This window comes from Zonotrichia leucophrys, chromosome 5, assembly GCF_028769735.1.
Source record: "Zonotrichia leucophrys gambelii isolate GWCS_2022_RI chromosome 5, RI_Zleu_2.0, whole genome shotgun sequence".
In the NCBI taxonomy this organism is placed as follows: Eukaryota; Metazoa; Chordata; class Aves; order Passeriformes; family Passerellidae; genus Zonotrichia; species Zonotrichia leucophrys.
Window position 1 is genome coordinate 31,089,070 of NC_088175.1, and position 26,906 is coordinate 31,115,975.

General features: G+C 38.1%; 1 protein-coding gene across 1 annotated transcript in view; it reads right to left on the minus strand.

Annotated features, from left to right (window-relative positions):
- Window positions 1–26,906, minus strand: part of STARD9 (StAR related lipid transfer domain containing 9) — a 94,269-nt gene that overhangs the window by 23,950 nt on the left and 43,413 nt on the right. Inside the window, exons 8-22 of the mRNA XM_064713867.1 lie at window positions 25,760–25,829; window positions 23,518–23,590; window positions 22,581–22,648; window positions 21,510–21,607; window positions 21,109–21,297; window positions 20,614–20,711; window positions 18,759–18,836; window positions 17,983–18,057; window positions 17,298–17,477; window positions 13,450–13,501; window positions 12,416–12,553; window positions 11,515–11,597; window positions 10,386–10,489; window positions 8,209–8,256; window positions 1,015–1,205 (exon numbers count right to left, since the gene is read on the minus strand). Of these exons, the coding sequence (XP_064569937.1) occupies window positions 1,015–1,205; window positions 8,209–8,256; window positions 10,386–10,489; window positions 11,515–11,597; window positions 12,416–12,553; window positions 13,450–13,501; window positions 17,298–17,477; window positions 17,983–18,057; window positions 18,759–18,836; window positions 20,614–20,711; window positions 21,109–21,297; window positions 21,510–21,607; window positions 22,581–22,648; window positions 23,518–23,590; window positions 25,760–25,829 (1,545 nt within the window). The remainder of the gene's footprint in view (window positions 1–1,014; window positions 1,206–8,208; window positions 8,257–10,385; window positions 10,490–11,514; window positions 11,598–12,415; window positions 12,554–13,449; window positions 13,502–17,297; window positions 17,478–17,982; window positions 18,058–18,758; window positions 18,837–20,613; window positions 20,712–21,108; window positions 21,298–21,509; window positions 21,608–22,580; window positions 22,649–23,517; window positions 23,591–25,759; window positions 25,830–26,906) is intronic.

Sequence of the window (26,906 nt, forward strand, 5' to 3'; positions counted from 1 at the left end):
CTGACTCTATAGTAACTTCGTAGATAAAAGGGAAGCATTTTTGTCATTATGTTAGTTAATTTTTTTTAATAACATTTTTAGTTTTGACATACAAAGCTTTTTTTCTTAGCTTTGTTTTTGGATGTGTTCTCTTTAGCATGATTTTAGCAAGCAGAATATTTGGCAGATCAGTTTCCCTGCAAGAGAGCTGCAAGCTTAAGATGCTAAATAATCTCTACTCAAAAACTTGCCTCTGTCAGGAGCTGAGCCACAGAGGGCACAGAAAAGGTGAAGAACTTTGGTGGATTGCCAAGTAAAGAATTGCATTTGGCTGGCAAAAACTACCTGCCTGGCTGAGCTTTGCATGAACACAGTAAAAACAGCAGAACTAGAGGGAGGCAGAGAACAAGTCTACAGAGCCACAAAAAAAAAAGATATTTTGGGGAAACTCTCTGGATTTTCTGTACTATCTACATATTCTTCTGCTATATCCCATTAAAACAATTTCATTTTAATCTCTTCATTGTGGCTGGCAAAATTAAAAGTTAGCTGGCTGCATAAGTTTTGGTCTGAGACCTTGTCAAAAATTCACAGAAGTTTTCTTCTTCCAGGCTCAAACAGCAGATTTTGCCAGGTGGGAATGACACCTTTATACGGGCACCCTTTGCTTGTCAAGAAACCTAGATGAAATAGATTAGAAGACAAGCTAGAGATCATCATAACCACGGCTGTAGGGAGGCAGGATTGGGATCAGGCTGAGAGAGGAGGCTCAGGGCCACAGGGGAGTAGCTGGTGCTGTCCCTCCCAGCAGCGCTAATGACCTGCAGTGCTAATTAAACAGTGCTGCTGGAGCACTGTTAATCAAAGCTCAGTAACTGTTCTCAAGGGAAAGGCAATTGGAGGAGAAATCCAGTAATTAGCCATAATAAAAGTTCCACTCATTAAAAGAAGTATCAATAGCACAAAAAATGTTGAGAGGATGAAAGTATGCAGTGATGGAAGGGAGTTGAAGCAGGGGAAGAGGCAGGTACTCACGTTCTTGGATTTGCTGGTTGATGAGTGCTTGGTCATTTTCTAGTTCCCGCTCTGCTTTGATCTGTCCTCTCAGAATCTGCTGCTTTAAATCCTCAACATAGAGCTGCTGTCGTTGAATTTGTTTTCTGTGGAAAGCTTCCTGGTCTCTCAGTTTCTGCTTATACTCTTCATGCACAGCATCTATTTCTCTGCTGTTAGAAATGTTGTCAGTGAATTTAAACCAGAAACAAATATTATTTGTAATAAAGGAATCATCTTACTAAAGAAAGACAGACAACATTCAAGACATAGTTCAGTTCAATAAGGGTGCATTATGACAAAAACTCATAGTTGTGTATATGCATGTCACAGCAGGCTGCAACCCTGTATGTGTCAAAAATGCCAGAAAACATGAAAGCTCTAGCAGTGAAGCAGGTAATTCCATTGCCAGAAAGATAACAGCAAAAAGAGTTTTTAAAAGTATTGTCATTTTTTATTCTGCTGTATTCTTCCATAGATGAAACTGGGGAGGGGGTTGTTTTCAAATGATAAAATTTCATTACCACTATATAAGATACTTGTCATCTAAGTGCTTCGAAGTGCTTTACAGAAATGACCAACATTCTTTGTTTTCAGACCAAAACCTCCAACCTAGAAATATTTACAGGCATTGTCAAGATTACACCCACAGTCTCTGGCAGTGCCAACAAAAGACCTTGATCACCCAAATCTCTGTTGGATGCAAGAACTATATCAGGTTACTGCTTCTATATTTGGAGCAGAATTGGGATCAGAAAAGCGAATAGCCTGTGAAAAACTGCTTTATAATCTTCTCTAAGATGTTTGGCTTCTGACTGTGCGCCAAAATTTTACACACACAGAACAACAATCAAAAGTATCTCAGAAGTATCAGAACAACAACAGAACAACAATCAGAAGTATCTCTTCTTATCATAAGGCATTATAATACTCAAGATCTCTTAGCCCTCTGAAAGGAATATATATTTTGCTTCTCCACAAGTTACCATCAAGAAATTATTAACATTCAAGTTAGATTATATCTAAAGGTGGTATATGATCTTTGCCTGCTAAACACTGCATTAGTATATATAAACTCAGAAAATTAAACCATTGAGTCTTGAAAATTTGTTTTAATTACATTTTAATAAGAAATTAAATTATGTATTCATTGTACTTCTAAAGCAATAAAAGACACCAAAAGTCTAAAGAGTCCCTAAAGGTTAAAAAACCTCAAAAAATATAATTCAAAGGAAATCTTTGGAAATATCCTGTAGTTTGTAAAACCACTACCAATACAAGGTCATCTGTATGAAAAGAGTGTTTGACCTTTGCTACACAGGAATAATTTAACATCTCAATTTAGAACTGTAAGCATATGTTCAAAGCAACCATTTCTACAGCAAAAACTTGATTTTGTGTGATAGTTTTGCAGAAAGAACAGATGAAATAATTGAGCAGTGAAAATCTAGAAATCTCCTGGAGTACCTTTACATGATACATGCACTGCACTTCATAAGAAGTAGTAGGAAGGTCTCAGTACAAAAAAGCTTTAAGATTTTCAATAATTTATAATATTACTATGAATCTTGCTCCCACGAGAAAAACAGAATTCTGTTTTAATGTTTATGTAAATGTAATGCTGAGAGTAACTGAGAGAGAATATCTTCTGTTCAGTCGTCTGTCATGGTGCAAACAGCACAAACTTTGCTACTGCCATCTGCTAAGTGGTTTGTGTCTATTTGTCACCCACACAAACAATTGTAAGAATATCCAGGTCCAAGATCTCTTTGTCCTTGGCTCATCTCCAAAGATGCCAGTACCCTGTAATTTGTAATTTTTCTGCTCTCAGATAAACTGAGGAAATAGAAGTGGGATGCCTCATTTCCCATTCAGCTGAAGTAGGTTTGAATTGAACCCTCCCTGTGGCACCAAAACACTCCTATGGCAATTACAAACCTGCAGTGTTCAGGTGTTTGTAACACCCCCAACCACGGGAGCACAAACTCAGAGCTTAAAGAGAGACTGGTTCACTAAAGAATAACCACTTTCCAAACACAGTATTGAATCTGAAGTTTCTTGTTAGGCGAAGTTCCCAAGGTTTCAGTGGTAACTCTCAAGGAGGCTTGCCCTAAGCACAGCTTTGAGGTTGCCTTCCATATTTTCTAATGGAGCAACCATGTAACCTGGAGATTCAAGTACTGATCTGGGCCAAAACACTTCTGATTTTGGAGCAGTTACATGAATCTCTGTGCTTTCACATCCTTGGCCTGCACAAGGTCCTCAGGATGAGGAGTGCCTCTGGATGCTTATGCACCAAACCTAACAGCCTCTCTGCAGAATCTGGTGATGAGATAGCCTTTAACCTGTTCTGCTAACAGACACATGAAAGCTCTGGTTCCTCTGCTGGTATGAAAGTTGAAAAATGTGAATCTAAATTTGTCACTGGTCTCACACGACCTTGGGCAAGTTGCTTAGTTTGAGACACGTGTAAAGAAGCGAAGTAGATTCATCCAAGACAAGTGATGGGGATCCATTAGCATTATCAAACATCAGAAAATCAAATATCAGAAGAGCTGATTTCTATTAATTTATTTTTGTTAGCATCATTCTGCATGAATCTGAGGAAATGGAGTAAGTCATTGCCAGCAGGCTGAAAAGAAGCATGATACTAAAACAGTAGTGAAAGAATTTTTGTTCTGCAACTGTTTACTAAAACTAGATAAAATTCCTCTGATAAAATGTCTCTCATTCTTCCTAACCATGACTTTTAGCCCTCAGCCAATCTTCCCATAAAATTGACTTATTAGATTTCAAACAGCTTACAAACTGAAACCCAGAACATTTAAGTAAATGATACAACTCAGAGCTGTGTTTCAATCGAAAGACGTAACAATGCCCACAGGGGTGGTTAGGTAACATCAGCTTACAGTTGTGAGAGGGTCACAAGCTTTTCCTGTACTTCCCAACCTTGCTGAAACCACACCCCACCCCCACATTATAAAGGAACAGAGAATTAGCAATACAAACAATGCACGTGGCAGAGAGCTGTTTGCTCTCAGCAGCACTAGCATATTCCCTCACGTGTGTAGTAATGGCTTTTTGCTGAACCAACATGAAATTGTGAGATCCTTTCCAGCAGCCCTGTGTGTTTGCAGCCAGAGCAGAACACGAGGCAGGCCAAACTGATGGTATTAATCACAGCTCCATATTGTGACTACACCCCAGAAAGGCAGAGTCCAGAGGAACAGACATACTCCACTTTAACCCTTGGAAAACCTAACACAGCACAGCAACCACTGCAGCATTCTTTCTGCTTTTGTTCAGGTGATGTAGCTGGTTGGTACAACTCTCCCTCTGTAAGGTTAAAGTCTCTGTAACAAAATACTGTTGTTCCGGTACATATGCAAGTTGCAGTTCTGCTGTTATTTCAGTGTCTCTGCTTCATTTCCTAATTTCTAGTTGCACAAAGCAAAAATCAGGCAGAACAGTAAAGCCAGGTCTGATTACAGAGACTGAAGATTAAACAGCTTTTTATGAAGCTGCTTCTTACAGACAGCTTTCTGGAGTGGAACAAAAAGATAATGAAAATCCATGCAGAGCCACTTACATAATACAGAAATGCAAGAGGATGTTTTCCCTCTGGCTGTTAGAGCAGAATTACTGGCTAGTTTGGGATACAGATCTGTCTCTAACAGAAACTGCTGAAACCAAGAACATGAAGTCAGAATGCTCCCTTTCTACCTTTGAACATGCTATGTCATGTCAGCACACTTCTGGTTTGTGGAAATAACATGATAAACTAAACTAAAAAATGACATGACAACGGCCCAGAAAGAAAATAACAGATTCACACACTCTTCATAGCTAAATTATCTAATAAGTAATTCAAAGAACAGTCACAGTTTGTGTCATATAGATTTGAATGACTAAACTAAACCAAGTATCAATCCAGTTAACATAGGAATTTAGCTAGATTTTGTAATAAGTAGGAGAGATCACCAATTTTTTTTATCTAAAACATCTTAAATCATATATACTGGTAAATTTACACAGGAAACACTGGAATGCTATGAGATACAGGAAAAAAGCCCAGCACGCTGTTGCTCATGTGCCTGCTTTTCCACACAAGCAATCTGCACTCAGTACAGTTCTAGCAGGAATTAAAATAGCCTCCGGAGAAACATAAGAGAAACAGCTTCATTTCTGTAGGTATCAAGACATACATGAAGTCTTGGTTTCAGAGAACCAGCATACTCTAGCATACAGTATACTAAAAAAAGCAATTCTGCATAGAATTTCATAAAAGCATGCAGATTTCTGGGTGTATCAAATGCAGCAAGAAGTGTCAACAGTTACCCCCTCCTCCAAGTAAACCATTAAAAGCTGCAAGTAAAATGACGACAAAAAGACACCCAACCCTAAACTAAAGATAATCACAAATTACTGAGAAAACATTAATATGATACCGATTCTGCTGCGTTGCTTTTTCATCTCATTTTTCTCTCCAAAGTTTGCACGATGCACGCTAAACGAACCCTCTGTTAATCCACATTTTTTTCCAGCCGGTTTTGTTGTCAGCTCTCTGGGATCCTATTGTGCAATTCTCCTCCCCTCTTCCCCAAACACTTCTGCTGCTGATGCAGAGGCTGGCGGCTGCTACAGCATAATGCAGCTTCCAGTAACTATGGCAGCAATAGCTCTGAATACCTGCTGCAACAAAATCCTAAGGCTCAAATAGAGAAACCACAGTGAAAAATAATGACTTGTGGTAAAAGCTGAAATTCTCCAGTTTTCTCAAAGAAAACATCAGTCAAGTTAGCATCCCCATCTTTTTGACTGCCTAGTGTTCAAGTCCTATATGCCATTTACAAATTATTTTTCCCAAGGGAAAAGGAGTTAAAAATAAAGCAGAAAAAAAGATGTTGGCAAGGCATTTTGTGCCCTTGCAAACCCCACACTGAGGGCAGTCACAAGTTAGAGCTACAAGCCTATCCACGAATGCACATCTCCACCACTGCTCCCACCTTCTCCAGCTCCATCCTCCCCCTCCTGCCGTGTCCAATCCAGGGCCCTTCCCGCAGGGGCTCAGAGCAGCAGCAGCACCAAGCACAGGCACAGGCAGAGGCACAAGCACAGGCACAGGCACAGGCACAGGCACAGGCTCTACGTCTGCTGCTGCCTCACACAGGGGCCAAACCTCTCCCTCCTGCTCCCTAAAGCAAAGGGAAGAGCAACAAAGGAGATACAAAGACCTTGTGTTGTCACCTCCTTCAGCCTCCTGAAGGAATGCCACTCACAGAATTCAACCCAAAATTTGGGGAGTGGTGGGCAGGAGATGGGAGCCAGAAATCAGTCAAAATGGCCAGCAGAGTCAGAAACCTTTAGAAATATCTTTGGAAACCTACACACATAGTAATCCCCTTCACAGAAGTTACCATCAAATGAGTATCATTTAGATTTCTGATTAACTGGTTTGCTTAGAGAATAATCACACTGTTCTGTTTCATATGTGTTTTTTTTAGCCTTTCTATGCAAAACCTCTTTTTCTTTGCCAAAGCCCCCAAAATAAAAGCAAAGCAACGACTTATTTAAGGCACCCCTTTAAATATATCTCTAAACCAGATCTCTTTTTGGCCAAGAGTCACCGGCACAAGACACAGCACATTCTCCAATAAAGGCCAATGTTGCCTCTTTAAACTCTAGTTCAGCTAACTTCACATTGTGTGTTATATATAGAATTTGTTAGTTACCCTGCTAATCCCCTTCACAGAATTCTGCTGTAAATCATAGAGTTGCTGTAAACTGACACAGTGCATTTCTCTGTGAAACAGAATATTTGAGGTATCTTTTAAGAGATGAAAAAGTTTTCTTTAACCTTTTTGGGTTTTTTTGGTAGACCATTTTGAAATTCTCAAATGAAAGCTGTTAGTGAGAACTCAGAATATTTTCCAGATGGTAGTTGGACAAGTGAACTATGCCTCATTAGAATATGTTTGTTATGCTATATCGAATTCCTTCTCCCCCTCACCCAGTTTAACAATTTTGGTATTTTCAAGGAAAGAAAGTTTAAGCATGTTCCAAGCACCTAAATAATTCAGTGTACTGCTATACCACTGAACTCTAATGGAAAAACTCCTATGGGGTTTTTTCTGAAACCAGCAAAGACAATAAAATCAGAGTTTTTATTTGTATGCTGTATGGCATTAAAGCAATGGCAGGAGAAAGACCTTTCTTATCTACTTGTTTGTGGTGATGCTGTAATACGACTGATGCCATTCACAAGCCTTCTGTGTTTGTTGGCTGACAGCAAACACTAGAAATTTGCATTGCTGGGGCTGTTATGAGCAGGGTGTATGAACAAGCAACCAAATTAGAGTATAATGACTCACAATGCCTGAAGTTTTAATATTTGTGGGCAGTGGTAGAAAAGAGTTTTTCCTCTCATTCCTCATAATATTTAATATACAATTAAAGGTTGAACTTTAATTGTACATTAAATATTGTAATTCATAAAAGACGGATGAGAAAAATGTCACCATACTGACAGCAAGGGAGATAAGACTCCTATCATTAATAATCATTACTGTAATACATATATTGACATGACTGAAATAAAAAATCCAGAAGAAAGCAAAGTACCATCAGGTCCTGATGAAAAAGGTTCTTAAACCCATGGAAACTCAACAATTTCTGAATTACTTCTGTTTGCAGCTGCTGTGCTCCTTTGCATGAATGAACCACATTCTATGCCAGGAATTATTTATCTTTACTTTTCCCTAAAGCGATTTTATTCTCACCAGAAGAGAACCCAGTTTATCCAAGCAATTTTCAAAATACTAATGAGTATTCCCAGTACCTACTATTGGCACAAAATCTAATACATTTAGGGTTCTTATATGCTGGAAATTGGTGGCAACTTCAGAGTAAGCCTCACTCTATTAATGGTTTTTAAATGCATTCTACACATGCAACAAAGATGCACACCATTTGCACAAGATCTCATGTGAATAAAGAACATAGCTGCAGAGCCTTGCCTGTAATTCAGCTTCATGTACAGATTCTTGTTCCAATATGATACAATAGTTTGAATTAAAGCTTCCATCCCTTCTGGGGGAAATCAGTGTAGCACAGGAGAAAGGCAAAGCTGAAGGTGCCAAAAATTTCAGCATGATTTAGACACATTAATAGTCTTACCTTGGTTCAAGAGAACATTTGTTTTCTTCACAGTTTCTACATTTTTGACTGCAAAAATAAAAATAGAAAATCATAAATATTTGGGGAAAAAAGGCAAGAAAACTTCACTGAAGCCTATTGCACACAATGTTACTGTCATTTTCAGTAGAGGAAGATGCAGATTTCTAGCAGCTGAGAGAGCACTGAGAACTTTCAAATGAGAGTGGGACAGAGAACAAGACACACACAGAGCTTTACCTGGTCTTCTGCTTTCCTCTAACCATCTCTTACTGACAGAGACAAGGCCCTGCATTAGGGTGGACTTCTCTACTGCTGATCAAATACACACTCCCTGTAGTCGACTTAGTCCTGTATTATGGTTTGGTCACACACACCTTTTAGTACTTGACATTTATTCTTATATCAATCTTAGGCTAGATGTCTCAACCATAACCCCCTCCATGAGCAAAACTTCTTGTCTGTACAGAAACAGGCCCACAGGTTACTGCAAAGCAAGGCTGAGTGGATCACTTCAGTTTACCTATGTCAAATAACTATTCAAAAGGACAGTAGGACCACTGGATTACTTAAGGTGAAAACCCAGCTATTATAAGACATAGTTTACAGATCAGTCCTATAAGAGATGGACATAGATAAAACCTAAGAAAATCAATACCATAACATTTTTCATCTTTACTGAAGTAACCATCTGAAATCCATTTAGGTAAGCATGAGGGTAACTTTAAGCAATGTAATATGCTTGTAATATCCTGTTCAAGGGATTGAAAAATTGTTCAACACAAACAAGTCTTCTTTCTGAACATGATAGGGAAGAAAAAATCAATCAGAAATGTTCTGCAGTTTTGTCAGGCTAAAAAGGGAAAATCAAGGATAAATTTGTGATAAACTGTTCAAAATGCTTCTGGATTTCTTCAGTTTTTTCTAGATTCATCAAAAAAACTTGTGACAAGAGCTCCACAACCAATGTTTTTAGCAACATAAAGAGCACCTTGGTGTGTACATTTGAAGGTCATTAGACAAACCATTGATTTTGAAATTATTTCTAATTTTTCCTAAGAAAAGAATAGCAATGATGTGTAAAATGTTCTTCAGTAAAGAAACAAAATGAAGCAATGTTTTGTATAGGCAGGTATCACTGCAGCAAATGAAAAGCAAATGCAGAGATTAGATACCTTAAAGAGAACATATAAAAACACACTATCTAAGGTGGAAAGCAAGCCACTTGATTAGAAGCATGAAGAATATTTAAAACAGAGATAACATTTTATGCTCATAAAAATGACATTAAATACTTCCTCTAGAAAGAGATAAAAGATTCCCAGTATGTTACCACACTAAAAACACTAGCAAGAAGCAGAACCACCAGCAGATATGAATGAGAAAATGGCTGTTTCTTGCCTTTAACAGGTTAATTGAATGGGTGAGGCTGAGAGGAATTAAAAAAGAAAAAGAACACAGTTTTATTTAATTTAGTAATATTCTGTTTTCAATGTTATGAACTGAAACACAGAACATAATTCATTTTCCTGATACATATTAATCACTGTCTTCATCACACCAATTCTTTCCATTTCATGAAATCTCTGCTACAAAAGCATACACTAAACACTGAGTATGAGCAGCTCTTCAACACTTTGAAAGCAGTATATGCCTTATTTACTGCTCAGTTAAAAAAAAACAAGCAAGGAACAGCATTGGCTTTCTGAGATGAAGGGCTCAATGAGGACTTGAACTAAAGGGACTTTATGAACAAACCTTCTGATTTCCTCAACAAATTAGCAGTGAAAGTCAATAGGTAATAATTGCCTTGGCTAAATCATATCCTGAAAAGGCCATTCTGTGCATTGAAGTAATAATATTGTAAAAATTATAGATTAGCTGTAAAGCAGATGTCCAAGTGAACTGAATTAAGGCTGGCAGTCTCATCTGAGGTACTTTCTTAATTGAGCATCAATAAATGATTTTGCAGGTTTGTTGCTTGTATACCTTAATGCTCTATATTAGTCGTCGGGCCAATGTATTTTCTCTGACAATTCTTTTTGACTACTTACTTAAAAACATGGTAGAACTTACTCTGTATACAGCTTTCTTTTGTCTGAACCAAGTCCCTTATTTCATACATCATCCCAAAAGAGAAACTGCTTGTTCAGTTGGTTTTTTCTCAGTTTTAAACTTACTTGTAGAGAGAAGAAAGGATATAGTGTGGAGAATTGATGCAACTTCCATCCAAATTGAGCCAGTCCAAAGCTCCATAACTCATAGTGAGTGGGGTTTCATTAATCTACAGAAAGCACACCACATAGGACAGGAATTAAAATAAAAATCACAGCAACCCAGGAAGTTCCAAGGTATCATTAGTACTGTCATTGTTACCTATTGTGTGCAAGACTGCATAGTACCTCCCATGTGAGTTTATAATCTCACACTTCTGCTTAGTCTTTGATAATTAGCAAAACAGCTAAGTGTTTGTTACTGAGTACATCTCTTTTTGCAGCTCTATTTGAATGTGCAGCATGTTTCATTAATCAAGGAATTAAGAATGAAAGCAAACAGAAGTTAAGCTCCTTATCTCGGAGTGAGTACAGAAGGATTGGAGAGTGGAAAGTAGAAAATATTAATAAATGAAAATCCATTTTAAAAGGTAGAATCTTGCCAATAGCAGTTGATAATATGGTTAATTCCTAAATGAGAAAACTTATATTTTTTAAGTTAGGTTTTTGGTTACATTTGTCAGTCATTTTAAGAACTACCTCATTTCTTAAACATTATTGAACTAGCAAACCAAATAATAACTTACAGTAATTTTTTTCCTGAGTTTAACATACCAAGAAATATTTTGTCTATTTCTGATGTATGTAACAATTAACTGCTTCCAGAGTCAACAACACTTAAATACTTAATCCCATAAATTTTCCATTTCTTCTAGTATATTTCATTCAAGACAGTGAAATGACAAAGAAGGAAGATAACTCAGAAAAGTATCAAATGTGGAAAGATTCTTAACTGGTCTTTTCTGCAGCATTCTGCCTTTTTGTTTCAATCCTACTGTAGTCATGACTAGAAATAGGAAACACTAAATTATTCAAGGGATCTGCATCATCTTTTGCTAAGCACATCTGAAGGAAGTGCTAGTGTCCTCCCACAAGAGGTTTAGTGTCATTACAGGCCATTAGATGGAGGAAATGAAGCAAGTGAATATGATGATGAGATGAAATATAATCTTTATCAGGCTGGCTTTTAAGAAGAAAAAAAAAAAGGAAAAAAAGAGGAAAAAATATAGCAGAGAAAAACAGTTTTAGAGCTTACTGATCTTCTTAGTCTTAAGATAGCAGCTTCTGCTGGGTGATTGAATCTAAACTTATGAGATTTGCCAAGGACAACAAGGGCCCCTGTGAAAACAAAATAATTAGACATTTACCGAGACATAATTCATCAAACTACTATAGAATAGTCAGTTAAAAAAAATCTGACCAACTGCTTTCTGTAAATCACAGAACAGAGAACTATTTTCAAAATTTGTCACTACGGAATGGCAGAGTTATCAATCTGTAATGACAGCACTCAAGCAAACTAATCTTGGAGATCTCTGCAGAGTAAACATAACTGTAAATTCCCCTTTCATATTAAAAGCCAGCATGTCTTCAGGCCAAACCCATAACCAACCCAGTGCTGAAAACTTGTTTTTACTGTATCTTTAAGACTCCTTACACAATATCTTTGAGAACATTGCAAGTTCCCAGGAGCCAGACTGCTACTTTAAGAAACCTGAAAGTGTGGAAGCCTGACCCATTTAATCTGAACTCATTCATCATAGCCTATGACTTAGTGGCTACCAGCTTCCACCTCAATACACAGTGAAAAAGCTGAAGGTTGTTTCAACCATATTATATAATTGCCAAAAAACCCTTTCAGTGGCCAGCTGGCTTACAGTGTCCACTATTTTCCACAGTAAAGTCTCTGACTACATGGCTTCCCTTTTCAGAAACCAACAAACTACTGTTGCCAAAAGGAGACAGAATATTGTCACCAATGTTTTCATTTTACTTCTGTGGGGTGCCTAATTTATTTAGCCATGCATCAAAACTTGTGGAGCTGGCAGCAGGCTGACAGACATCTTTGATCTGCTCAAGATCAATTGTAGATCTAAGCTGCAGGGATGGGGTGCCCATGACGCAGGGCTCATTTGCCCGGGAAGCGCAAACCTTGCCTTGTGACAGACGGCAGGAGCCGGCCACCTCGCAGCCGTTGACGGAGCAGCGCGCGCCGGGGCCCGGCCGCAGCGTCACGATGCCGCCCTGGTTCTCTATCAAACAGTGGTTCCTTTCAATCCACTGCCCCTGCAAAACTGCAACACAGACACCGTCTCACCTGGGGAAGGGCTTGGGGAGGCCCTGCTGTCCTCAGACCGCCACAAACTGTTTGACGCTATGCATGCTGCACACCCCAGACAAACATACCATGTGCAGAACAAGGAGATTAAACACTGCTAGTAAATACCTAATCACAGAAAAAACTTACTAGTGAAACTCACTGTTGAAACTCACTGTTTCTTTACTTCTGGTACTGGAAAACTACATATCACTTTCTGGTCTGTGAGCTGATGTGCAAATTCTTCTGTTATGTTGAATTTTCTTAATGCCATTATGGCATTTGTTGTTTATAATTTACTAATCTTTTGGCAGAAAACAATCAAACCTAATCAAGCTTAGCAGAACTTAACCAAAGCTGGGATCCCGCAAATTTTCCAATTTCAGTAGAAAGTTTCGGTTCTCTATCTCAGTATCTATCTCCTGAAATTGACTGAGAAAATTAAAAGCAGAAATTAAATTAAGTAAAACATATTCTAAATAATTTGCACTTTATCTAAACTATTCTGTGCAGGTAGAGTTGAAAAGCATTTTCAATGTCTCGTGATCACTTGTGCCCCTAGTTTAGGACAGAACATCTGAGAATTTGGATGTAAGATGTAGATAATTTTAAACTCTAGTGTACCATTTCACAGGTGGGAAGAAAATTCTGAAGAGATCTCAATTTGGTCAAATCCAGTGACTTTTTGGCCTCTTAAACAAAAAACAATCACATATTTTAGCAAACAACAATAATGAGTCTCTTCTACTTAACTTCTTCAATGAAGAAAGCTGATAAAAAGAAACACTACCCTAGCTGTTACTCGTGACAAATGTACACCTCTTGGTCTGACCTGAGCATATGACAAAGTAAATTGCAATATCATTCTCTTACCAATGTCTTGATCTTGGTCTGAGTCACTTCTTCCGATTTTGGTTGTTCCTTCCTAAAACAAGAAAAGAACTAATTTAAAAGTTGGTTACAGGAAAAAAATATTATATATACTACTTCAAAAAAGTTTTGGTACATCATTTTAGCAAACACTTAAAATAAATTTCCTCTGAATGATTGCACTGTTAGAAGTGAATTCTGTGTACTGGTAACATTTCAGCCCACTGTCCCCCTCAGCATTGCAATTACTCTTCATCCAGCAGCTATGTCAGCTTTTATGACTCCAGCAGATAAAGGAACCCTCAGTGGACAATGTTTGGACTGTGCTTGAGACAAGTATTTTGGATATGAATATGTATCCTGATCCTTTGCACTTTCACAGTGAGACTTGGTGTTTACAGATATGAGATCATTCCTTTAATAAATATCCATGCAGAAAGAAAGAAGCTGCAAAAGGATGATTCAATTAACCAGGCTTTTCAAATTTAAACATAACAGAATTCCTAATTTGTAAGGGCACTTTGTCATAGATTATGAACTCTTCAATTTAACTACTAAAGAAGAACTTTTTTCTGAAATTTAAATTACATTTATGAAGTCTTCCTGGTGCTCATGGTATATGGGAAAATTTCCAAACCTGAAGATTCAGTAACTTCAAAAAAAGAACTGCCTAGAAACCAAAGCCTCCAGAACAAGAAGATCTGAATTATATTATGGGTCAGGGATGGAAGTGAGACAGTAGTTTTATGGTTGCCTGAAAATACCAATAAAAGAGTTTGAACAATAACACAAGGAAAAAAATGCCAAAAAAGGCAAATAATGAAATTAATTTACCATCAGTCTATTACTTTCCATTACCAGTTCTATGTTTTTCCTTAGGATAATTTCCCAATTTTAAAGAGACACTGTATTTGGTTATGGTAAAGTGATTGGTAAATGCGGTCTAAAATTTCTTTAGTGGCAAGCCTTTCAGTTTTATTAAAATTAATTATGGACAGTAAACAATGTGATTTTGTATTCAAATTAGAACAAATTAAATATACTCTCTGCTCCAAGTGTATTGAAAAGCTTGAATTTAAAGATCAAGCACGAAGTAGTAATTGGAAGCCTGGAGACTGGGAAAACAGAAGCTGTGCACTACTTCAAGGTGCCCCAGTCCTGGGTAATTATGGGTAAATCACAGTGGGTTTGTGCACTGGGCTGAATGGGAATGGTTACCACAAAGCTCCTCACAGAGCTCAGCTGTCTGAACCAACCAACAGACCCCCAGGCATGAGCCCTGCTGAGACTTCATTTGCTGGGGGGGCTGAAGGCTGGGCTGCGCCTCTGCTATGAAACAATTACAAGTTACATGTCAGCTTAATGATCAGCAGACTCAAAATATCCACCTGGGTTGGCTGCAACTTCTAGAAAACTTGTGGTTCCATATGGCCTTTGATTCATGTCACTCAATCAAGTCAATTAGCAACATGTATTTTATACAGAGAGAAGTAAACCAACTCCTAAAAGTTCTCTTTATCAATTATCTTCTTCACTGTCAATTATGTTCTTCTTTGGCAATGAAATAATTTTTGTAATTCCAAAAGAAACTTTTTCCAAGTTGCTGAACTAACTCTCTGGTAATTCAATTTAATTAAGAAAAGTGTATTACAGCAGTATTGGCTCAGGAAATTCGCAACAGTATCCCAGTTAGTGGGGTGATTCTGGGAAAGTTTAAGTCCAACTAAAAATTACAGGTGAGACCAAGGGTACAGATATGATACAAGCAAACCAACTCAACTTGAGAAAACAAAGAAATAACCATATCCCAGGACCATGCTGATTTCATTTTTTAAATGCTATTATTGAGCTAATAATTATAATATTTATACTCTTTCTTAATTTAATATTGAGTATTCCACCTGAAAAAGGCAAAGGTGTTTCAGATGAAACAACTGCACAACCTGACCTGAGCACACCATAGTGCATCTTCACACCCCTAGAAGTGTTTTCACATTGTTACCTCCTCTGGCTGTTTCTCATCACTAGTGGTAGAATTCCTAAGGTACATTACAGAACTATAAAAAGTAAGATTGCTTTGCCCCATCACTTCTGGAACACTCCAACTTTCAGAAAAGGTTATGAAGTACATCTTTTACTGAAACAATAAACAAACTGCATATTTTCAGGCTACGTAAAAAAGGTCAGCTAAATCGCAGGAAAACATACATCCTTTATTAATGAAAGCCAGAAATTAGGCATAGGCACAGCATCAGTTAGTGCAATTAATGCTACGAAATATCAGGGGAGTAAAAGAGTAACACAATATTTATTTTGCATGATCTGGAAAATGCTGCTGTGACCTCTCTCTAGAAGTACAACGTAAAGGGTTGTTATATGGTGAAGCCTTAGTTTGTAAGGAACCGCTAACGTTTTACCTTCTTGCTGTTCAGATGAAGGTAACAGACAGCAGAGACTAAAAGGTGTAAAGCACAAAGAAAAGAAAAGGCAGCATCTAGAAGCAAAGAAAGAAGGAACAAAGATGTTAGTGGGACAGAGTCATGAATGACTTCAGAAGATGATCCTTCAAACCATGTTATGCCATTAAAATGAATATATTTAAATTAGGTGTTATCAAAATTAGTGTGGGAAAGTATTTCCTCTTTCCCCAATGGCACATAATAGAAAAAATATTTAAGTAGTAGCAGTTGCTTTCAATAAATATTTATTGCTAATGTAGGGTTGAGTAGTTGAAGTTGCATGTTGATCAGCACTGGACAAAAATACTTGGTCCCTAATAATTACCTAGTGCAATTTCTTTGTGTTGGCATGAGAAAAATTAGTTAAGTTTCTCTTTCAACATGATAGAAGAACAACAAGATTTCCGTTTTAACTATTTGCTATCATTTTTAAGAGGAATAAAAAAAAAATCCTGTGTCCATAAATTGTTAGTTACCACAAAATCTAGATAAAGATTTTTTATTAGTAGACAGATACATGATTTTAAACTGTATTTTACATATGTTTTGGCAATGAGTGCATGCCTGTAGAAGTACCCATACAACATGCCTTTCACATTAAGCAGCATCAATATTTCATTAATTTCCATTCATTTAAACAACTTTAAAAATGTTGAAGTCTGGCCTAGCACTGGCCATATCAAAAACAAAAAAATCCCTAAAACCATCAGAGCCAGCCATGCATATCTTATGCCATAATGTTCAGTAACATACATACAATGTTATAAAAGTTTCTTAGCAAAAAACTTGCCTTAAATTAGCAGCTACAGAACACAACAGTATCTATGAGGCCAGGATTTCTACGTGATCTTCAGAAATAGCCACTCCAGCAGTATCACAAGTAATTAACCTTCATGCTACATGTCTGGTATCTACCTGGCAGATCGCTCATAGGGTTAAAAGCAACATATAGTCGTTGCCAAAGTGAGCTTTTGTTTCTTAAACCTTACTTTTATCTATACATATACAAATATTCCAGTCTTAAATATACAAATGCATAATAAAATTTGGACCATTGTGTCTGGTATATTTTAAGCACCATCCTTTATGTTTCCACATATATGGACACGTAACTGCCCTCATGCTCCGTGGACTAATTTAAATATTTTGCTTTGCTTTTAATATAATTCTGATACTTTGCACATGCATTCATAAGGGGTCAAATTATATTCATATATGAATTCTTTGCCATTTCAATTACTTTCTGCTTTTCTCCTCCATTATGTCTTGTGATCTGCAACCTTCATATTTTGATAGCTGTTGTGGCAATGTCACCCACACCACTCTCCATTTCCAAAGAAAACAAATATTTTCAAATTAAAGGGCAAAATAAGACAAGTGACCATATCTCACCCTGAGATGGTATAGCACCACTCCTGTGCTGAGGATATCATCATCCATGGCCATTAGATGAGGTAAATTAGAATCTATTGTTACTCCAGCTTTTTCTTTGTTGATGTCCACACTATATTCTTCCATGATGGCTTTTCTGTCTGTCCACTTACTTGTCCAGTCTTTGGTCAATTGCTCAATCTTAAAGAATAGAAGAGAGAACTGTTTCATTACTAAGCAGGCTAATTTTTCTTTTTGATCATGCTGACAAATTATTTTGCCTGTCTTTGGGCAAAACCTAAAGTCTGCAAAATCTTTCCAGGTTAGCAGTGATCAAGTCCTCTCAGTAATTTTGGTAAGTGTACAATAATTTTACTTGACTAAATTGGAGTTTATGTTAGAAGGGAGAGACTGTGTATAATGGATTGCTGTGATATATTGAGCCAGCTTTCAAACAAGAGGCAGATTGTGCGGGCTTAGTGATGCACAATGGACTGTGTCCCATTAAGGACATGAGACTTTTGTCACAAACTGGTGGAGCACACTCAACATGAATGAAGGACAGCAGCTTCCTGCATCTGCAGAGCAAAAAGGAAAGGATTAGTACAAAACAGTTTTCACTGTAGTTTCACAACTACAGCAATGCTATCCCCCATGCCTGGAGAGAGAGGTAGTTACAGCACAAAGTAAATGAAATCAAACACACCTTCATTTCATTCTGAAGGACCAGCTCTGTCAGATTGCCATCCTTGTCATCACTCCAAGAGGGACTGGAATTTCTCTGTACAAACAACAGCCACCAAGATCTGCAGGTTAGTTTTCTTATGCTCAGCTGGCAGGCATGTTCTTTCACTCTCCAGCATTTCAAGGAGATGAAGTCAAGAGAAGGAAAGACAAAACACATGCATCTAGCCTACATCTCTCTAGCTATTGCATGCAATTTTTGAGTGTAAAGAACTCGTAGAAAGCAATAACTGACAGATAGTTCTGTGTAAATACATTCTGAAGTGTAAGTTCTGTCTCTCCCAGCAAAACATTCACTCCATGGCTTGGAAAACCAAATCATTATTATTATTCCAACAGGGAAAAACACCAGGGATGTCAGCTGTATTGTGAGGGCTCCCAGATGTTCACAACTCCTTTGTGGGGAGACAGCATGCAGGAAGTGTTAAACATCAATTAATCTCTTGAAGCTTCCATACCCTTAAAAATAAAATATCCTATTTCATGGTATTTCTGGACAGGTAAACAATCCAACTCTATGAAAGACAGGCAAGGAAATCCTTTTGAATCATTACATGACTACTTATAATTCAGGTTCATCAGTACAGTGACAGAAAGAGGAGAAATTACAGAAAAGCAGTTAACCTTATAATAATTACAAAATCACCCAGAGAACAGTTTGGAAAGATAAACAGGTGAGATGAAAGTAAACTACCTAAAGTAACACAAAAGTTCCAGTAGAGAAATGTTGCTACATACCAGTTCAAAGCTCATCAGCATAGTTTTCAACCTATCAATTTCTTCTCTCAGTTCTCTGATCAGTTTCACATTTGCATCCTGAAACATTGAGACACAGACTGTTGGAAAAATCAGTCTTAAACTGTAGTATAAGAAGTCAATGTGGAGATTTTCCAACAGCCAGGGAGAGAGAAAATAGGCAAACTCACAGCAGTACCCCTTGCTTCACTCTGCCAGGCCCTTGAATGTACTGCCTAGGGACAGCTGGTTCTCATCTTTGACCTATTCTCTTTTACCATAAACATTTTTCCATCTCTCTTCTGAACACAGACCTACCATAGCATTTGCTCCCATCATGACCAGAGGGATACATCACTGCTTCTAAGGATTTACCTTCAAAATAGCTACATTACATCAGAAAGATGCTGTAACTTAAAGCTGGTATATAAAATCTGATTGGAGGAGAGAAAGCCAGAGTGTCATCCAGGATGGTATTAAAAGCCTTTACATACACACGTAAAGATACATATATAAAGCTGATACATAAAGAATTTCCTGTCTGCTTGGTGTCAGGCATTTATCTCACTTTCAGAGATTCAGAGATTTAGTGTTTCTGTACTGGTAGTTTCTGGAAAACAGCTTTTACAGACATTTCAGACAAACTCTTGAGTCAAGAATCAGCTTTCTCTGGGCTGCCAGGCCAATTTGCAGTGAGGCGAAGAAGACTGAAGGGCTGGGGTCAAGGGTCTACCATGGGCTGTGCAAGAGAGGGATGGGTACACAAGCTGGGAGGCTGAGAGGCTGTGTGTGACAAGTGACTTACCCAGGAGTGTTTATGTGACTTTAGCCTGTCACAGAGCTGAGAACTGCTGCTGGCAAAACCAAGCACACAATTGCTGCTACTATTGATGTCTGAAAACAGCTTAAAGGCACTGCTAATCAAAATGTAAATTAAATTTGGGAAGCCTAGGATTAGAAGGGTTTCCTTCTGCCCAAATTTAATGTAGTATTGTTAGGAAAGCAAATAGTGAAGTACAACTCTAAGATTCTATCCTTCCACCTAAAATATAAAACCTTGATACACTCGTGCCAAATCACAAAAGAGTACTACTAAAGCTGTAAAGTCAACGGATTACATATTAGGAAATGGCTGGAATCAAGACTATTTTTGAAACCTAAATTCACTGAATATTCCTTAAATGGATGCAATCTAATTCAGTCCCTAAGTTATGCAATCATGTGTAAAGGGGGCCTCATGCAGAATTTCAGGTCAAGAATGGTCAGTTACAGAACAGCAATTCTTGAGTTTTAGATTTCTAGCATATGTGATTGGAGATCTGGATCAGTATGTGCTGCTTGAATTCTGCAGTAAGGACAGACAGAATTATGCACTTCTCTGTGAATTATTTTTAATGCTGGTTCTTATGACTATAGTATCTAAAATGTCCAATCTGTTCTAACACTATGTCTTTGATTGAGAGTTTATGTTTTTCACATTTGATAAATGTGGACTGGGTGTAAGGATGGGAAATGAGAAAAAAGCACAACTGAAAATTTGCCTTAAGCCTCTGAACATCTAGGATTGAACAAGAATGGGATAGTAGGGGCAGCAATAGAATTCAGGCCTCCAATGCAGCACCTGACGCTCTCCTTAATACTCTGCCATCTTTTAACTTGTGCAGCCTGTGAAGGAACTCTACACAAACAAATGAATCTGTCATAAAGTCAGAGCTCATTCCTAGAACAGGCAATGAATGAAGCTTGGATTCTGTGGCCAAAATTATTCCCATGTATTTAAGGCATTCATTATTTTGTGTACTGAGAGGAAGACAAATTGTGACTACATAAGCTACTTAGGCAGAACTCAAGGCCTCACCTCATTTACTCTGGGCTTGTTAATAATATTTTTGGCATTTGCAGCATATCTCAAGGTACTCATGGTCTCATTGTAGCTGGAGCTGGCAGGTGAGATAGCTAGAAAGAAAACAAATTACATAATTTTAAAAAATATTCAGCTTAACCAATCATTTTTCAAAAAGGTTTTTTTTCCAGTCTTGCTCCTTTAAAGGATTTTAAAAAATAACTCTAGGATTATTTCATTCAGCTCACAGAGAATGTCTTCTCCAGACTGTAATTATAACAGAATGAATCACCTAAAATCGAAGCTATCACCTTGGTAAGACTCTTAAACATAATTTCATGCACAATCAGCATGCATTTTCATTTCCTTGAGTATTCTCTGAAGTATTTATGAAAATCTTTACAAGGACAGACTCGAAGTGTTATAGCTGTCATCTCACTGCAGTAGAGGTTCTTATTAAAGGCACAATGTGTTGCCAAATGTTAAACAGTTCATAGGAACCAAACTCACTGGCAATCATAATGGTCTTGGAGTTGCCGCCCAGGCTGTCCTTCAGCAGCCAGGTGAGGATGGAGTCGCGGTAGGGGATGTAAGCCGGCCGTCTGCCGCCCGAGGGAGGGCTCTCCACACGGCTGCTCTCCCCTTCACTGGTCAGGGTGTTAATGCTCTGGCAGCTGCTGAACACCTGGGAATTTTGTGCTGAGGGAGAAGTAACACAGAGCTCAGGAAAGGAGTTATTTTCTTCTGTCATGGCTACTTAATTTTCTTAGATGTCATTACAATTTATAAAGACAACACACAGCTGTTCTGTTGAGCTTTTTGATGTAAATGCAAATAACAATTACACTCAACACACAGTGAGTTGTATGCTTTTATTACTACACTTCAATATAAAGAACTAATGTGCTTACCTAAAGTAGATATGACAATTCCAAGTGTAACTAATGACTTGTTAATATTGGCACCTTCGGTAATTCTATCTTTACAGTAACTGGGATCAGCTCTTTCGCTGTAGCAAGCAAGTGTGAAAAAGGCAATGGAAAATAAACAAAAACGCTTAATTATTGATATACAGTCAATATGAACACAATATGTATTTTCAAGCAATACAAGAAAACAGAAATTATGAGCTTTGCAATTAAAAAACCCATATTCTTCAAATATTTTGTATTGCCCTCTCTTTCAGAAAATCCAAACAACCATGAACAAAGGCTGTTGGTGCAATGTACTGTTAAAGACACACCAAAACATAAACTCAAGTCTGAACTAGGCAACCCAATCAGAGTGGTTCTGAATTTAGAAGAACAACGTACATTTCACACCTCCACAAGGGTACCCTGGCTCAGTACAAAAGTCTGTATATTCCCTCAGTGCCACTTTCTCTGACCATACGTGCATGGTAATTTATGTTCTTGAGAAAACAAAAGTCCTTTTCTCTAACTGTTCTATAATTGTTCAGCACAACTTCCATCTTTCTGTTTTCTGTCACATCCAGCACAACCACATGTACCTCACTGAAATGCACAAGATCAGAGACGTAGGAACTTTAGCAGTATAAACAACATAGACAGTGAGACATAACTATTTTCTCCTGCCCATGCTGGGCAGTGCTAGGCAGTCGTGAGGAACGCATTCCTTTTTGCCCCTCTCTTTTCAAGGACAGATTTAGTAATTCCAACAACACTTACTGGAAAAGCAACTTAATAAGAATATAGAGCTGAATGGAATTACCTTAAATATATGCAAAAACACAGTATTGGTTCTGAGAACCCAGGAATTCTCTTCCCCAGTGAAAACCAATACCCAATACAGAAGAACTATTGACAAAGACAATATTAGCTTAATATTCCCTGTTACATTATAAGAAAGTCAGGCTTTCTGTTAGTTCAATGAAATTTAAAAATATTAAACTTCATATTTTAAGACAGTATTGCCAGCATCTTCAGAGAAAATTACCTCTCTGCCCTTCAGTATATTATTACCTGCCTGCAAGATCCACTAAGTTGATCTTGCTTGCAATTTCAGAGGGAAGATTGTTCTCCAATATAGCCTGAAAAAAAAAATCAATAAGGAAGATTATTCCCCTTAATTAATTAATGAAAATAAAATTGATGTGCTCTTTTGTTTAAAGCTGAGTTGTACATATGACTGTCTCTCTGCCTTTGTTTGTGACCTTAACCCTCAGACTATGTTCAAACCACTAACTCAACAGCTTTCTCACCCCACAGAGAAACTACCCTCTCATGCCAATTTCCTCTCAAAAAACCTTTACTGCCTAGAGACTGTAAAAGGCTTTCTTGTAGACCTTGCAGAGTTATTTTCCACTAATGTATTCCAAAGGTCTTTTGTGAAACTAAGGAAAAATATCCCAAAATGTTCTGTGATTACAGGATGTTAAGAGTGTGAGATAGAAAAGGTCTATTGGATCACTGAACGACTTCCCTGCCAGGACAGGATGTAATTCCTCCAGAGAAAGGCTGCATTGTCTCAGGGAGAGTACTGGATGCCAAATGCTCAAAAGATGAGCACATCTAAAAAGCTGGACAGATACAAAATTTTGGTATAAACTAATGCTGTACTTCAATTAAGAATCCTAAACAAGCGTGATAAAACATAACCTCAAACATATTCACATGTAATTTTCACAGCATCTGAGGGGTTATTGCATTTCAAAGGGCCAATTGAAACTGAAAACATTTCTTTTAAAAGTGAGGTTTTGGCATCACTTCTGACTATAAGCTTGCACAAAGGAACAGAATGCTTCAACAAACACTCAACACATCTGCAGTGTGATCCAAAGGAAATAAGTAACAGCTTCCACCATTACTACAAGCAGCACAAAATAGTGACAAGTAAACAATGCACAACACAGTGAGCAATGCTTTTGGAAGTGAGGAAGTTGGGTTATTTTTAACTAACCTGAGTGTAGTGGATGGTGAAGATAGCATGGGATCTGCTGCTGGCATTGTGAATATGTGTAGCTGCTGTGATTCTAGAAAGAAGAACAAACCATTCGATTACAAAGGGTTACTTCCCTGTATTGGGGGAAATCAAAATCAACAAATACAGCAGATAAATGAAAAAATGTGAAACTTGGAGAATACGGCAGGCTGCATTCTTGGATCTGATCCCTGAGCATTTGGCAGAGAACATGGAAAGGTGAAAAGTGAGGATCAATTAGAGGTGCTTTTTTTTCCACCAGCAGCATTCTGAGGAGATATCTTAAAGCAGCCTCACAACACAGGTGGAAGGTGTGGCATAAGCAGGGAGCACAGCAGAGAAGTACAGCCAGCAACAGCATCAAACAGCTCATCCCCAACGCAGATTGCACAAGCCAGCACATCTTCTCCATTTGTTTCCATTTTTATCCCTTGGCATTTCCAAAGGGTTAAAAAATCTTCCTAGACAACTTCTGGGGTTCCTTTACTCTGGTATAGCTCTTTTACACTGCCAGAGGAGCCCAATGAGACTAAGCAATACACCCATGTGAGTGCTAAATGAGTACTGTAATTCCCTGTATGGCACTTGGTGACTCCGACATGGACAGATGGCTCTTGTGATCTGACCCAGGGCACTCTGGCAAGCAGGAACTGCTCACAGAAGGAGCAGTAGAATTCTCTCACTGCCTCTGTAGAGCAAACTTTTGGAAATTCTACTTTCTTTATTGCTGTTTTAATTAGAAAAACCCAAAGAAATTAGCATTTTGTCCAGGGCTTGCCTTTGAGTATCAGCTTGCCACGAGTATCAGCTATAGGTGCAGCCTTTGTCATCAGTTTTGCCAAGCCTGCCCTCCACAACAGCAGGTAACTTTAGTAGGGCAGAAAAGGACTGTGGTACCATGCTTTTGTGACCAGCAGAGAGCAGTTGTACCAGAGAGCAGAGAATTGCAGCTGTGTGTGTGCTGCTGAGTGCCCAGGGCACCAGGGCAAAGCCAGGACTCTCCTCCCCGTTTTTCTCTGCTTCCTCCACCTCCTCCACAGTCCTGAGTGGCCACTGCCAAAAGCTTCGGGCAGCTGAGCACAATGTGATTATAAGCAAGCCAAAGCAGGGGAACGTGAACTGGGCTCCAGATGCTGGAGGGGGACAAACAATTAGGTAAAGGGCAGAAGACAGAAAACAGCCCTACAGTGGGCAGAGAATGTAAGGGCACAGCACCAAAGTTAATAAAGTAAAAGAGAAAAAGATGGTGGTCCAAGACTTGGGGGAGGAAGTGTTAGTACTCCTCACCTCCAACAATACACAAGGGAGTTACAGAGCTAATTCACATCTCAATTACTCACAATACATGTAACCCATGCATTCACCTGGAATGTTGTTATACTTAGCCCTTTTTTTACCATAAAGCTGCATCTATTAATTGCTACAAGCAGAAACAGCAAAACTTAATCCTGATGTATATTCTATGGGAGTTTTGTGATAATGCAGCTTGGTTTTTATTTACTTCCCAGCATCACTGTTATTCTAAAATGTTGACTACTCTTATGATAAGACTTAATATTAATTTTGGAACTGTGATTAGGATTTGGCAATTCTTTCAAATATAAATATTTTCCATTACTGCAATGGCACCTGTAAAGATATTCAAGATTTCTTGTCAAAAAGTTTCTTAATTAATGAGAGCAAAATCATTGGCTTCACCAGTGTTCCAAACCCCACAGTTCACTGGCAGCAAACACACAATTTGGACTAAGAACTTATAGAAATAAAACCAAATAATTGTAAACATAGTAATTTTAGAAAATAAATAAGTATGCATTATATTATCAGCAGTTTTAAATCACTGAATTATACAACAAAGGGAGTTGAAAGCTATCCAGTCTAAAGTATCATGAGCAAGTGAAGGGGAAAACAGATGTCTGTTTACAGCAAAATGTTTTCTTGGCTCGCATTTTTTGTCACTGACAGATGGTGGAATTTTGTGAGTAAGTCAGCACAGGGTCAGTGTTGAAGAAAGATCTTCATGAGTGCTTGTAGCTCTTGCTCTGGACAATATGATGATAGGTAAGGTCTCATGTGTGTCTCATATCACCAGACCACCAAATGTGACAGCTTGTCATCACAAAGCACTGCCAACCCAGTCAGTAAAATAAACATTGGTGAAATAAACATACAGTCAAAGAAGAGTTAAATACAGATAGAGCTGGTTTGTTATGAAAAATACCTTTTAGCTATTCCTTCTTCTAGAAGTTTTACGACTTGCTTGTAGTCTGTAACTAAATGCTGAGTCAAACCTGCCAAGGATTCAAGAAGAGTTAAATTCTTAGCTTTCTCAGAAAGTTTCATTCAGTTCATCCAACAATTTACCCAACATCAGGAGAATAAGAATGTTCTGCTGAGATGGCAGTCTGTTATACAAGTAGTCTCTGGACTAGAGTTAATTTTACAAAAAACCACAACTATTTAATTTTTAAAAAATTATGTAAAAAATTCTAGTTCATCTTTCTGATGCAGTGACATTAGTACAAAAAAATGCCTCATACCTTCACAGATCAGAACTTTTCCATCTGCACAACAATGATACTTAAGAAACAGTATAAATCCATAATAAATTTTCAGCTATGTCACTGCTTCTGTTTGGGTACAGATCCTGTAAAAAAGATTTTGGCCATTGCTCAGGATGATGGCTCTGCTTACACAAGTAACTGAACCAGGAACCAACCCCTGTGAATATTCACCACTTCTTAAATAGGCTTTAGCTTGCACTTGGGGTCTTCATGCACTTTTCCCCTCAGAGGGCATTTTGAAGGATCTCCCTGAATAACGACATGAATCATTTGGCCTTTTCTTGTCTTCTCCTTTCTGTTTGTTTTTGGTTAGTTTTCACATGTTTGTTTTTTAAATCTGATTCTATTTTTAAGCGGGGACAAGGCTGTGAGGAAGAGGAAGGTCCCCGCACGGCGAGCCGGCGGCCGGGCTGCGGCACCGCGCTCCCGGCAGAACGGGAATTCCAGCGCACCCACGGAACCACCCCCAGCGGGCTTGGATTCACCAGAAATACAGCTTAATATGCTTCCAATGTGTCTCCAAGGATTATTTGTCATTTGCACTGCAGTGACTCCTCAAAAAACACCTGAGCTGTGAAGCAAGTCTGTATCATACCACAGCTAGAAAAACATTCTACCTGTGCAGAATGTTTTATCTCACAGATGGAATCCAGGGCAACTCCCTCCCCCTCCACAGATTTAGATTTGTTTTACTACAGACCATAAAAGTGTGTGTGAAGGGAAAGTATTGAAGAAAATATTGATTTATTTGGATCAAATAATTTATCTACTGTTGGAATATAAGTCAAGATTAATATGAAATTC